This window comes from Oncorhynchus keta, chromosome 30 (genome assembly GCF_023373465.1).
Source record: "Oncorhynchus keta strain PuntledgeMale-10-30-2019 chromosome 30, Oket_V2, whole genome shotgun sequence".
In the NCBI taxonomy this organism is placed as follows: Eukaryota; Metazoa; Chordata; class Actinopteri; order Salmoniformes; family Salmonidae; genus Oncorhynchus; species Oncorhynchus keta.
In genome coordinates this window covers 150,711-162,526 of record NC_068450.1, presented here as the reverse complement: position 1 = coordinate 162,526, position 11,816 = coordinate 150,711, and the positions used below count along the sequence as shown (strand labels likewise).

Genomic DNA, 11,816 nt, shown 5'->3' with positions numbered 1-11,816 from the left:
CACTCTGTGTGTAGTAACACCACTCTGTGTGTAGTAACACCACGCTGTGTGTAGTAACACCACTCTGTGTGTAGTAACACCACTCTGTGTGTACTACCATGACACTGTGTGTAATAACATGACGTTGAGTGGTGTGGTAGCCAGTCATAGATAGACTATTATCATTCTATAATAGTTCAGGTGGAAATATTCATAATGCCAATAAATGCAAAATGTGAAATGCACCAATTGTGTAGCCTGTACACCAGAGATTTTTATTTTATTTTTACAAAACGTTATACTGTGTGATTTACCTTGGAACCGTTGCCCTCACTCAACATGGCGACTGCTTAGCTTCATCACGGTGAAGCCATTTTGCCAGCACTATCTTTGACCTATGAACCCCCAGAGTGTGGCAGCGCTCCGCCATATTGACTGTTGTCTTGACTGGAGAAGATAGGGTGACCATTTGTGATCCTAGAACAAATCGAAACCGTGCTTTTTAACATCTCTAAACTAGCGCTACCTTGACCAAAGGATATATCCGAGATCTGCGTGATGGCGAGGAAGAAAAACAAACAACAAGGAGTCGGGAGCAAGGAGCTGGTGTCCGGACAACAGAGCATATCGAAGAGCCCCGTCCCTCCCGGAGATGCAGCTGGCGGGGATGCAGGGCTGGATAGACTGGCGGCCAGGGCGAACCAGGTAACGTTATCTAACCGCAATAAATACAAATAACTAGTGGGCTTAACTAAAAGAGGTTAACTAACTAACCTACTAATCATTTAGGGCCATACCTTGTATTTCTGTTAACGTTAATTCCTTCTGTGTTTTTGGGTGGTTGGTTGGTGATTTAAGTTGCATAACTAACTAGTGCTCCAGGGATTGTATTTTTTTTTTTTTGTATTTTTTTTGTTTGTTTGTTTGTTGTTCATTTACAAATCTGGTCGAGGGGAGGTAATAGTTCGCTCCACTCGCTTTAATAAATCATCCAAACTTAGCCAGCGTTGTAAATTGTGCAAGCCATCAATAAATACACACATTCACATTAGTTTTGGTCAACTAGGCTAGTTAGTTAAAGATATACCAGTCTGCACTTTAATGGTAGTTAGTGTCAGCCGCAAGATTGACATTGATGTGCGTCTGCCACGGTAAAATGTTGCTGTTAAAAGTGTATCTAGTCTGTTAGCTCCTAGGCTCACGGTGATCATTTTACCTTTATTTAACCAGGCAAGTCAGTTAAGATCATATTCTTATTTTTAATGGTGTCTAGGAACAGTGGGTTAACTGCCTTGTTCAGGGCCCGAACGACAGATTTGTACCTTGTCAGCTCGGGGATTTGAACTTGATACCTTCCGGTTACTAGTCTACCCTGCCGCCCCATATGGAAAGTTTAGTGACATGCAAGCACACTTGGCAGCTAGTACACCATATATACTGAGCGCCGGTACTGTAACTACACGTGCTCCGTTGACTAACAAACCACATCCCCGAGGCGGTAGAGTCTTCTGACTAACTTTAGCTGTAAATAGTGTTAACGTTTGACTAGCACCGTTGCATGGCTTTGCTTTTGTGAAGTTAGCATTTTCTCTGCCCATCTCAAGTGTCATACATGCATGCGTCGAAGTTTTAACCGAAACATTACATGGACGGCCTTGTAGGTGAATGGGTTATTGTGGTAGTAAACAAAGCTTACTGTACCAGCAGACCACTAGCTAGTGTGGACATGGGAAACATGAAATCACTACATTTTAGCCACTGTTTGTTCTAAGGAACCACTACATGTGCCAAACTGGCGCCATGGGCAACTTTTACTTCCTCTTTGCAATACAAATATTGTTGTGATCGTTGTCAACATGGTCAGATATTACTCGTGAAATTCTAATCTCTGTGTTAATAACCTGACCTTAGATCAGTGTCCAGAGGACAACTTCAATCATGCTCCATGTCAATCTCACTAACATCCACCTCTCCTCAGACCCCATTTTCTCCTCCACCCCCGATCTTGACCTAAAACATCCTCCTCTCTGCTCTCCTCCAACCCTCTTCCATCCTCCCCTTTTCTCTATTCTCCTAGTTTTTCTCCTTCTCTCTTCTCCTCCCCATCCTCCTCCTCTCTTCTTCTCCCCATCCTCCTCCTCTCTTCTTCTCCCCATCCTCCTCCTCTCTTCTTCTCCCCATCCTCCTCCTCTCTTCTTCTCCCCATCCTCCTCCTCTCTTCTTCTCCCCATCCTCCTCCTCTCTTCTTCTCCCCATCCTCCTCCTCTCTTCTTCTCCCCATCCTCCTCCTCTCTTCTTCTCCCCATCCTCCTCCTCTCTTCTTCTCCCCATCCTCCTCCTCTCTTCTCCTCCCCATCCTCCTCCTCTCTTCTCCTCCCCATCCTCCTCCTCTCTTCTCCTCCCCATCCTCCTCCTCTCGTCTCCTCCTCATCCCCCTCCTCTCTTCTCCTCCCCATCCTCCTCCTCTCTTCTTCTCCCCATCCTCCTCCTCTCTTCTCCTCCCATCTTCCACCTGTCCTTCACCTAGATGATTGACCTCTCTCTCCTCTCCATTCCTAATGTCACTGGCTCACCTCTCTTTCGCTCTCCCCCAGCCAATGCACACCTGCTGCCTCCTGTGTCACCGTGAGTTTAAGGACTGGGGGGCGAGCTCAGCCAACGGTCTGCCTGGGGGCCACGGGGCGAAGCTAGCTGACGCTGTCCCAGCCCTGTCCCAGGCCCTGCTCAGAGAGGTGCCGGGCCAGAAGCTGTCCGACACCGTGCCTTCGCTAAGCCAGTCTCTACTGGGAGAGGTGCCACTCTGGATCTGCCAGAGCTGTCGGAAGAGCGTTGAGGAGGAGGAGAGACGGAGCGCACAGGAAACGGCTGTACCGGTAAGAGGGGATGGAGAGGAGGAGGAGGAAGGGAGGAGGAGGAGGAGAGACGGAGCGCACAGGACACGGCTGCACCGGTAAGAGGGGGATGGAGGGGAGGAGGAGAGACTGAGTGCCCAGGAGACACCTGTACCGGTAAGAGAGGGAGGAGGAGAGACTGAGTGCCCAGGAAACGGCTGCACCGGTAAGAGGGGGATGGCGAGGAGGAGGAGGAGGCGGAAGGGAGGAGAAGAGGAGAGACTGAGCGCACAGGAAACGGCTGCACCGGTAAGAGAGGGAGGGAGGGAGAGGAGGAGGAGAGACGGAGTGCCCAGGAGACACCAGCATCGGTAAGAGAGGGAGGGAGAGGAGGAGGAGAGACTGAGTGCCCAGGAGACGCCTGCACCGGTAAGAGAGGGAGGGAGAGGAGGAGGAGAGACTGAGTGCCCAGGAGACACCTGCACCGGTAAGAGAGGGATGGTGAGGAGGAGGAGGAGAGACTGAGTGCCCAGGAGACACCTGCACCGGTAAGAGAGGGAGAGGAGGAGGAGAGACGGAGTGCCCAGGAGACACCTGCACCAGTAAGAGAGGGAGGAGGAGAGACGGAGTGCCCAGGAGACGCCTGCATCGGTAGAGAGGGAGGAGGAGAGACTGAGTGCCTGCACCGGTAAGAGGGGGATGGTGAGGAGGAGGAGGAGAGACTGAGTGCCCAGGAGACACCTGCACCGGTAAGAGAGGGAGGGAGGAGGAGAGACGGAGTGCCCAGGAGACACCTGCACCAGTAAGAGAGGGAGGAGGAGAGACTGAGTGCCCAGGAGAACCTGCACCGGTAAGAGAGGGAGGGAGAGGAGGAGGAGAGACTGAGTGCCCAGGAGACACCTGCACCGGTAAGAGAGGGAGGAGGAGAGACGGAGTGCCCAGGAGACACCTGCACCGGTAAGAGAGGGAGGGAGGAGAGAGGAGGAGGAGGAGACGGAGTGCCCAGGAGACACCTGCACCGGTAAGAGAGGGAGGAGGAGAGACTGAGTGCTCAGGAGACACCTGCACCGGTAAGAGAGGGAGGAGGAGAGACGGAGTGCCCAGGAGACACCTGCACCGGTAAGAGAGGGAGGAGGAGAGACGGAGTGCCCAGGAGACACCTGCACCGGTAAGAGAGGGAGGAGGAGAGACGGAGTGCCCAGGAGACACCTGCACCGGTAAGAGAGGGAGGGAAGGAGGGAGAGGAGGAGGAGAGACTGAGTACCCAGGAGACACCTGCACCGGTAAGAGAGGGAGGGAAGGAGGGAGAGGAGGAGGAGAGACGGAGTACCCAGGAGACACCTGCACCGGTAAGAGTGTCAGTACTGTGGATGGATACAGGCAGTGTCAGTACTGCTATCCTGTGGCTGTTTGTGGTGTTACAGTGCTCCATTCTGCATGGCTAAATGAATACCACATCTAAGAATCCTGTCTCTTTGGAAGCTGGTTGTTCTCTGTCAGACTTCTCTCTTCACAAAGCACTGAGGCACTGAGTGTTAGTGTTATTCATGTGGATTCTTGAGAAAATATACTTTCTGTCTTAGAGGCGTTTTTACATAAACACTTTACGTATTTAAATGCAATGCACATGTGCTGAATGTGCCGTAGCGCATTAAAAATCATCTGTTCTCGGGTTGCAACCCTCACTACCGAGTTCCAAACTGCCTCTGGAAGCAACCCTCACTACCGAGTTCCATACTGCCTCTGGAAGCAACCCTCACTAACGAGTTCCAAACTGCCTCTGGAAGCAACCCTCACTACCGAGTTCCAAACTGCCTCTGGAAGCAACCCTCACTAACGAGTTCCAAACTGCCTCTGGAAGCAACCCTCACTACCGAGTTCCATACTGCCTCTGGAAGCAACCCTCACTAAGCAACCTCACTGAGTTCCATACTGCTCTGGAAGCAACCTCACTACCGAGTTCCATACTGCCTCTGGAAGCAACCCTCACTACCCTCACTACAGAGTTCCAAACTGCCTCTGGAAGCAACCCTCACTACCGAGTTCCATACTGCCTCTGGAAGCAACCCTCACTAACGAGTTCCAAACTGCCTCTGGAAGCAACCTTACCAGTTCCAAACTGCCTCTGGAAGCAACCCTCACTAACGCCAAACCCTCTGGAAGCAACCCTCACTAGAGTTCCATACTGCCTCTGGAAGCAACCCTCACTACAGAGTTCCATACTGCCTCTGGAAGCAACCCTCACTACAGAGTTCCATACTGCCTCTGGAAGCAACCCTCACTACCGCGTTCCATACTGCCTCTCGAAGCAACCCTCACTACCGAGTTCCAAACTGCCTCTGGAAGCAACCCTCACTACAGAGTTCCATACTGCCTCTGGAAGCAACACTCACTACCGAGTTCCATACTGCCTCTGGAAGCAACCCTCACTAACGAGTTCCATACTGCCTCTGGAAGCAACCCTCACTACCGAGTTCCATACTGCCTCTGGAAGCAACCCTCACTACCGAGTTCCATACTGCCTCTCGAAGCAACCCTCACTACCGAGTTCCAAACTGCCTCTGGAAGCAACCCTCACTACCGAGTTCCATACTGCCTCTGGAAGCAACCCTCACTACAGAGTTCCATACTGCCTTTGGAAGCAACGTCAGCACAACAACTGTTCGTTGGGAGCTTCATGAAATGGGTTTCGATGGCAGGGCAGCGCACAAACCTAAGATCACCACCATGCACAATGCCAAGCGTCAGCTGGAGTGGTGTAAAGCTCGCCGCCATTGGACTCTGGAGCAGTGGAAATGTGTTCTCTGGAGTGATGAATCCCTCCACCAATTGGGGGTCAGGCCCCAGGCATAAAGCGAGGTCCATACAGTAATGGTTTGTCGAGATCGGTGTGTGGAATAACTTGACTGGCCTGCACAGAGCCCTGACCTCAACCCCATCGAAAAGCTTTGGGATGAATTGGAACGCTGTCTGCGAGCCAGGCCTAATCACCCCCAACATCAGTGACCGACTTCACTAATGCTCTTGTGTCTGAATGGAAGCAAGTCCCCACAGCAATGTTCCAACATCTAGTGGAAAGCCTTCCCAGAAGAGTGGAGGCTGTTGTAGCAGCAAAGGGGGGACCAACTCCATTTTAATTCCCATGATTTTGTAATGAGATGTTAAACAAGCAGGTGTCCACATACTTTTCGTCGTGTAGAGTAACTAGTCTTGTAAGAGCCAGACAGACCCATGAGGTTGGAATACAGCTGGGATGATAAACCTAAAATGATCGACACTGACCAGTCACTTATCACAGGCATTTTGCTGATCTTGTTCATTACGATGAGTAGCTCTATACTAGAGAAATGTCAAGTTTTGAAATGAAATAAGTTAGATAATATGTGTGATTGTTCATGGGACAATTAATGGCTTCAACCATCAAACTAGTAGTAGTAGTTTAAAGGAGAATAAAAACAATGGTCGAGCACATTATTCATGTTAAACGGGGGAGCACATTATTCATGTTAAACGGGGGAGCACATTATTCAGAAACTAGGGCCTGTTGGACCTGCCTTGTTGATAGTGTTGTTAAGAATGTAGAAACTAGGACCTGCCTTGTTGATAGTGTTGTTAAGAAGGTAGAAACTAGGGCCTGTAGGACCTGCCTTGTTGATAGTGTTGTTAAGAAGGTAGAAACTAGGGCCTGTAGGACCTGCCTTGTTGATAGTGTTGTTAAGAAGGTAGAAACTATTATTCTGTTAGGGGAGCCTTGTTGATAGTGTTGTTAAGAAGGTAGAGCAGTGCTTTATTATGGACAGACTTCTCCCCATCTCAGCTACTGTTGTATCAATATGTTTTGACCATGACAGTTTACAATGTTGTATCAATATCAGTAGAGATGGCAGGTAGCCTAGTGGTTCAGAGCGTTAAAGACGGTGGTAGCCTATTATTAGAGTGTAGAGGAGGCAGGTAGCCTAGTGGTTCAGAAGAGGAGGCAGGGACCTGCCTTGGTTGATAGAGGTGGCAGGTAGCCTAGTGGTTAGAAACTAGAGGAGGCAGGGAGCCTAGTGGTTAGAGTTGTAGAGACGGCAGGTAGCCTAGTGGTTAGAGCGTAGAGACCTGCCTTGTAGCCTAGTGGTTAGAAGGTAGAAACGGCAGGTACCCCGGTTGATAGTGTTGTTAAGAAGGTAGAAACCGGTGGTTAGAGCTGTAGGACGGCAGGTAGCCCGGTTGATAGAGCGTTAAGAAGGCGGCAGAGCCTTATGGTATAGACGTAGAGACGGCATCTTAGCTACTGGTTGTATCAATATGTTTTGACCAGGTAGCCCAGTGGTTACAAGACCAGGGCCTAGTGGTTAGAGCGTAGAGACGGCAGGTAGCCCGGTGGTTAGAGTGTAGAGGCGGCAGGTAGCCCAGTGGTTAGAGTGTAGAGGCGGCAGGTAGCCCAGTGGTTAGAGCGTAGAGACGGCAGGTAGCCCAGTGGTTAGAGCGTAGAGACGGCAGGTAGCCTAGTGGTTAGAGCGTAGAGACGGCAGGTAGCCCAGTGGTTAGAGCGTAGAGACGGCAGTGGTTAGAGCGTTGGGACAGTAACCAAAAGGTTGCTGGATCGAATCCCCGAGCTGACAAGGTAAAAATCTGTCGTTCTGCCCCTGAACAAGGCAGTTATTAACCCACCGTTCCTCGGTAGACCGGCAATATAAATAAGAATTTGTTCTTAACTGACTTTCCCAGTTTAAATAAAGGTTACAGAACACCCTCTGTGTTCTGTTAGACAGGTAACTCTGTATCCACATTATAGCAGGGGGTGTAAAGCCATAACACCCTCTGTGTTCTGTTAGACAGGTAACTCTGTATCCACATTATAGCAGGGGGTGTAAAGCCATAACACCCTCTGTGTTCTGTTAGACAGGTAACTCTGTATCCACATTATAGCAGGGGTGTAAAGCCATAACACCCTCTGTGTTCTGTTAGACAGGTAACTCTTTATCCACATTATAGCAGGGGGTGTAAAGCCATAGCCCGGTGTTCTGTTAGACAGGTAACTCTTTATCCACATGGTTAGCAGGGGGGAAAGTAACAAAAGTGTTCTGGACAGGTAACTCTTTATCCACATTATAAGGTAAAGCCATAACACCCTCTGTGTTCTGTTAGACAGGTAACTCTTTATCCACATTATAGCAGGGGGTGTAAAGCCATAACACCCTCTGTGTTCTGTTAGACAGGTAACTCTTTATCCACATTATAGCAGGGGTGTAAAGCCATAACACCCTTGTGTTCTGTAACAGGTAACTTTTATCCACATTATAGCAGGGGGTGTAAAGCCATAACACCCTCTGTGTTCTGTTAGACAGGTAACTCTTTATCCACATTATAGCAGGGGGTGTAAAGCCATAACACCCTCTGTGTTCTGTTAGACAGGTAACTCTTTATCCACATTATAGCAGGGGGTGTAAAGCCATAACACCCTCTGTGTTCTGTTAGACAGGTAACTCTGTATCCACATTATAGCAGGGGGTGTAAAGCCATAACACCCTCTGTGTTCTGTTAGACAGGTAACTCTGTATCCACATTATAGCAGGGGGTGTAAAGCCATAACACCCTCTGTGTTCTGTTAGACAGGTAACTCTTTATCCACATTATAGCAGGGGGTGTAAAGCCATAACACCCTCTGTGTTCTGTTAGACAGGTAACTCTTTATCCACAGTATAGCAGGGGGTGTAAAGCCATAACACCCTCTGTGTTCTGTTAGACAGGTAACTCTTTATCCACATTATAGCAGAGGGTGTAAAGCCATAACACCCTCTGTGTTCTGTTAGACAGGTAACTCTTTATCCACATTATAGTAGGGGGTGTAAAGCCATAACACCCTCTGTGTTCTGTTAGACAGGTAACTCTCTGTCCACATTATAGTAGGGGGTGTAAAGCCATACGTTTTTCCTGCAGCAGACTATGATCGATCATGTCACAAGCCCCACTGAAGTCTAACAAAACAGCCCCCCACAACCTTTTTTTATAATCAATTTCTCTCGGCCAATCATCTGTCATTTGTGTAAGTGCTGTGCTCGTTGAGTGTCCTTCCCTATAACCATGCTGAAATTATGTTGTCAATTTGTTTACTGTGAAATAGCAGTGTATCTGGGCAAACACCATTTTTTGTCCCCCAGAAGTTTACTATGGGTTGGTAACAATGCTTGTCTTTCATAATTTGATCAGTTATGGGGTGGCAGGGTAGCCTAGTGGTTAGAGCGTTGGACTAGTAACCGGAAGGTTGCAGGTTCAAACCCCCGAGCTGACAAGGTACAAATCTGTTGTTCTGCCCCTGAACTGTTCCTAGGCCATCATTGAAAATAAGAATTTGTTCTTAACTGACTTGCCTAGTTAAATAAAGGTAAAATAAATAAATATTTGGTGTTTGTTGCTGGCATGTCATCCCTACGTTTGCTAATCTTGCCAATACATTTTTAAAAAATCATTAAAGTATTTGCCAATATCGGTGGGTTTAGTGACGAATCTGATTCAATGAATGAGTTTGCCCTTTTTACGCCCAACATTTGATTGAAGATGAAAAGCCCCAAAGCTTTGGAACTGTGGTTTTCCTAGATATGGCCTCTTATACACTATATTAGTTCCAGCCTTTGGTTTTCCTAGATATAGCTACTATATTGTGATCACTACATCCTATGGATCTGAATACTGCTTTAGAGCACATAGCTACAGCATCAAATGTTAGTGGGGGGGCTGTACCCATCAACCATGTCCTGAACTAGCATCTCCCCCCCCCCAGGTTCCGTTGTCCCACTCATCGTCGTGTAGGGCTCAGAGCTGTAGTGAAGGTTACCCAGAGCAGAGCTCGGTAGACTGGGATCCATCCTCCTTCCTCTCAGCCCACAAGCTTTCTGGTCTCTGGAACTCGGCTCACAACAACGGAGGGATCCACTGCAACCACAGCACTGCCTCGCACGCACAGCAAGGTAAACACACCTTGACCTCACATCTCTCTCTCTCTCTCTCTCTCTCTCTCTCTCTCTCTCTCTCTCTCTCTCTCCTCTCTCCTCTCTCGCTCTCTCCTCTCTCTCTCTCTCGCTCTCTCTCTCGCTCTCTCTCTCGCTCTCTGTCTCTCTCTCTCTGCTCTCTGCCTCTCTCTCTCTGCTCAGATCTCTCAAGGTTAAGTCGTAAACAGATGCAAACTAATTTAGACATTTCATTATTTGGCATGTTTTCAATTAATTTACTTTAACAAAATTGTAACATTTGCCTACATTTACACTGACAAAATGGAGGGAACGACTTCAGTGTGTAGCTAGCTACTGACCACAGAAACACAACCTGTTACTCCTCTGAGTAAAACCTTCTTCCTTCTCTCCTCTTCATTATCCCTCCTCCTCTGGTCCAATAGGAACAGGGGGACCAGCGTGTCATGAGAAGCGAGTCTCTCACGAGGCTCCTGGGAAATCTGCTAAAACGCCTGGGGCCAAAGTGTGCCCCTACAGCCACCCTTCCCAGAATTCCAGTGGTTCTTCCCCCGGGAACCCGCTCTCTACCTCCGGGGACCTCTGTAAGACCACCCCAAAGCACTTCAAGACCATGTGCCGACGACCAACACCGCCTGGTGAGATCTCTCTTTCTCTCCACCCTTTTTAGGACACAGAAAATTCAAGACATACCGGCATCTAACCTGAATTACTGTTCACGTGTCCTGTTGACAATAGCGCATAGATTACACCTCTAGAGAGAAGCAGAGATATGGCCCATAGATTACACCTCTAGAGAGAAGCAGAGATATGGCCCATAGATTACACCTCTAGAGAGAGAAGCAGAGATATGGCCCATAGATTACACCTCTAGAGAGAAGCAGAGATATGGCCCATAGATTACACCTCTAGAGAGAAGCAGAGATATGGCCCATAGATTATTAATCTAGAGAGAAGCAGAGATATGGCCCATAGATTACACCTCTAGAGAGAAGCAGAGATATGGCCCATAGATTACACCTCTAGAGATAAGCAGAGATATGGCCCATAGATTACACCTCTAGAGAGAAGCAGAGATATGGCCCATAGATTACACCTCTAGAGAGAAGCAGAGTTATGGCCCATAGATTACACCTCTAGAGAGAAGCAGAGATATGGGCCATAGATTATTAATCTAGAGAGAAGCAGAGATATGGCCCATAGATTACACCTCTAGAGAGAAACAGAGTTATGGCAGAGATATGGCCATAGATTACACCTCTAGAGAGAAGAGAGATATGCAGAGATTATCTAGAGAGAAGCAGAGATATGGCCATAGATTACACCTCTAGAGAGAAGCAGAGATATGGCCCATAGATTACTACAGAGATATGGCTAGATTACTAGAGAGAAGCAGAGATATGGCCCATAGATTACACCTCAGAGATATGGCCCAGAGAAGAGAAGCAGAGATATGGCCCATAGATTATTAATCTAGAGAGAAGCAGAGATATGGCCCATAGATTACACCTCTAGAGAGAAGCAGAGATATGGCCCATAGATTACACCTCTAGAGAGAATATGAAGCAGAGATATGGCCCATAGATTACACCTCTAGAGAGAAGCAGAGATATGGCCCATAGATTAATCTAGAGAGAAGCTCTAGAGAGAAGCAGAGATATGGCCCATAGATTATTAATCTAGAGAGAAGCAGAGATATGGCCCATCTAGAGAGAAGCAGAGATATGGCCCATAGATTACACCTCTAGAGAGAAGCAGAGGCCCATATGGCCCCATAGAGAGATATGGCCCACCTCTAGAGAGAGATATGGCAGAGATATGGCAGAGATATGGCCATAGATTACACCTCTAGAGAGAAGCAGAGATATGGCCCATAGATTACACCTCTAGAGAGAAGCAGAGATATGGCCCATAGATTACACCTCTAGAGAGAAGCAGAGATATGGCCCATAGATTACACCTCTAGAGAGAAGCAGAGATATGGCCCATAGATTACACCTCTAGAGAGAAGCAGAGATATGGCCCATAGATTACACCTCTAGAGAGAAGCAGA

General features: G+C 48.2%; 1 protein-coding gene across 3 annotated transcripts in view; it reads left to right on the top strand.

Moving 5' to 3' along the window:
- Window positions 1-321: 321 nt before the first annotated feature.
- LOC118363911 (protein FAM193B-like) overlaps window positions 322-11,816 on the top strand; it is a 42,874-nt gene continuing 31,379 nt past the window's right edge. Inside the window, exons 1-4 of one of the 3 annotated variants that reach the window (XM_052487033.1) lie at window positions 323-684; window positions 2,574-2,852; window positions 9,577-9,763; window positions 10,189-10,401. In XM_052487033.1, coding sequence (XP_052342993.1) covers window positions 538-684; window positions 2,574-2,852; window positions 9,577-9,763; window positions 10,189-10,401 — 826 coding nt within the window. In that variant the 5' untranslated portion in view covers window positions 323-537. Of the gene's footprint in view, window positions 685-2,573; window positions 2,853-2,893; window positions 2,930-9,576; window positions 9,764-10,188; window positions 10,402-11,816 lie in introns of those variants that run through there. The other 2 variants (XM_052487034.1, XM_052487035.1) reach the window with 2 other exon arrangements.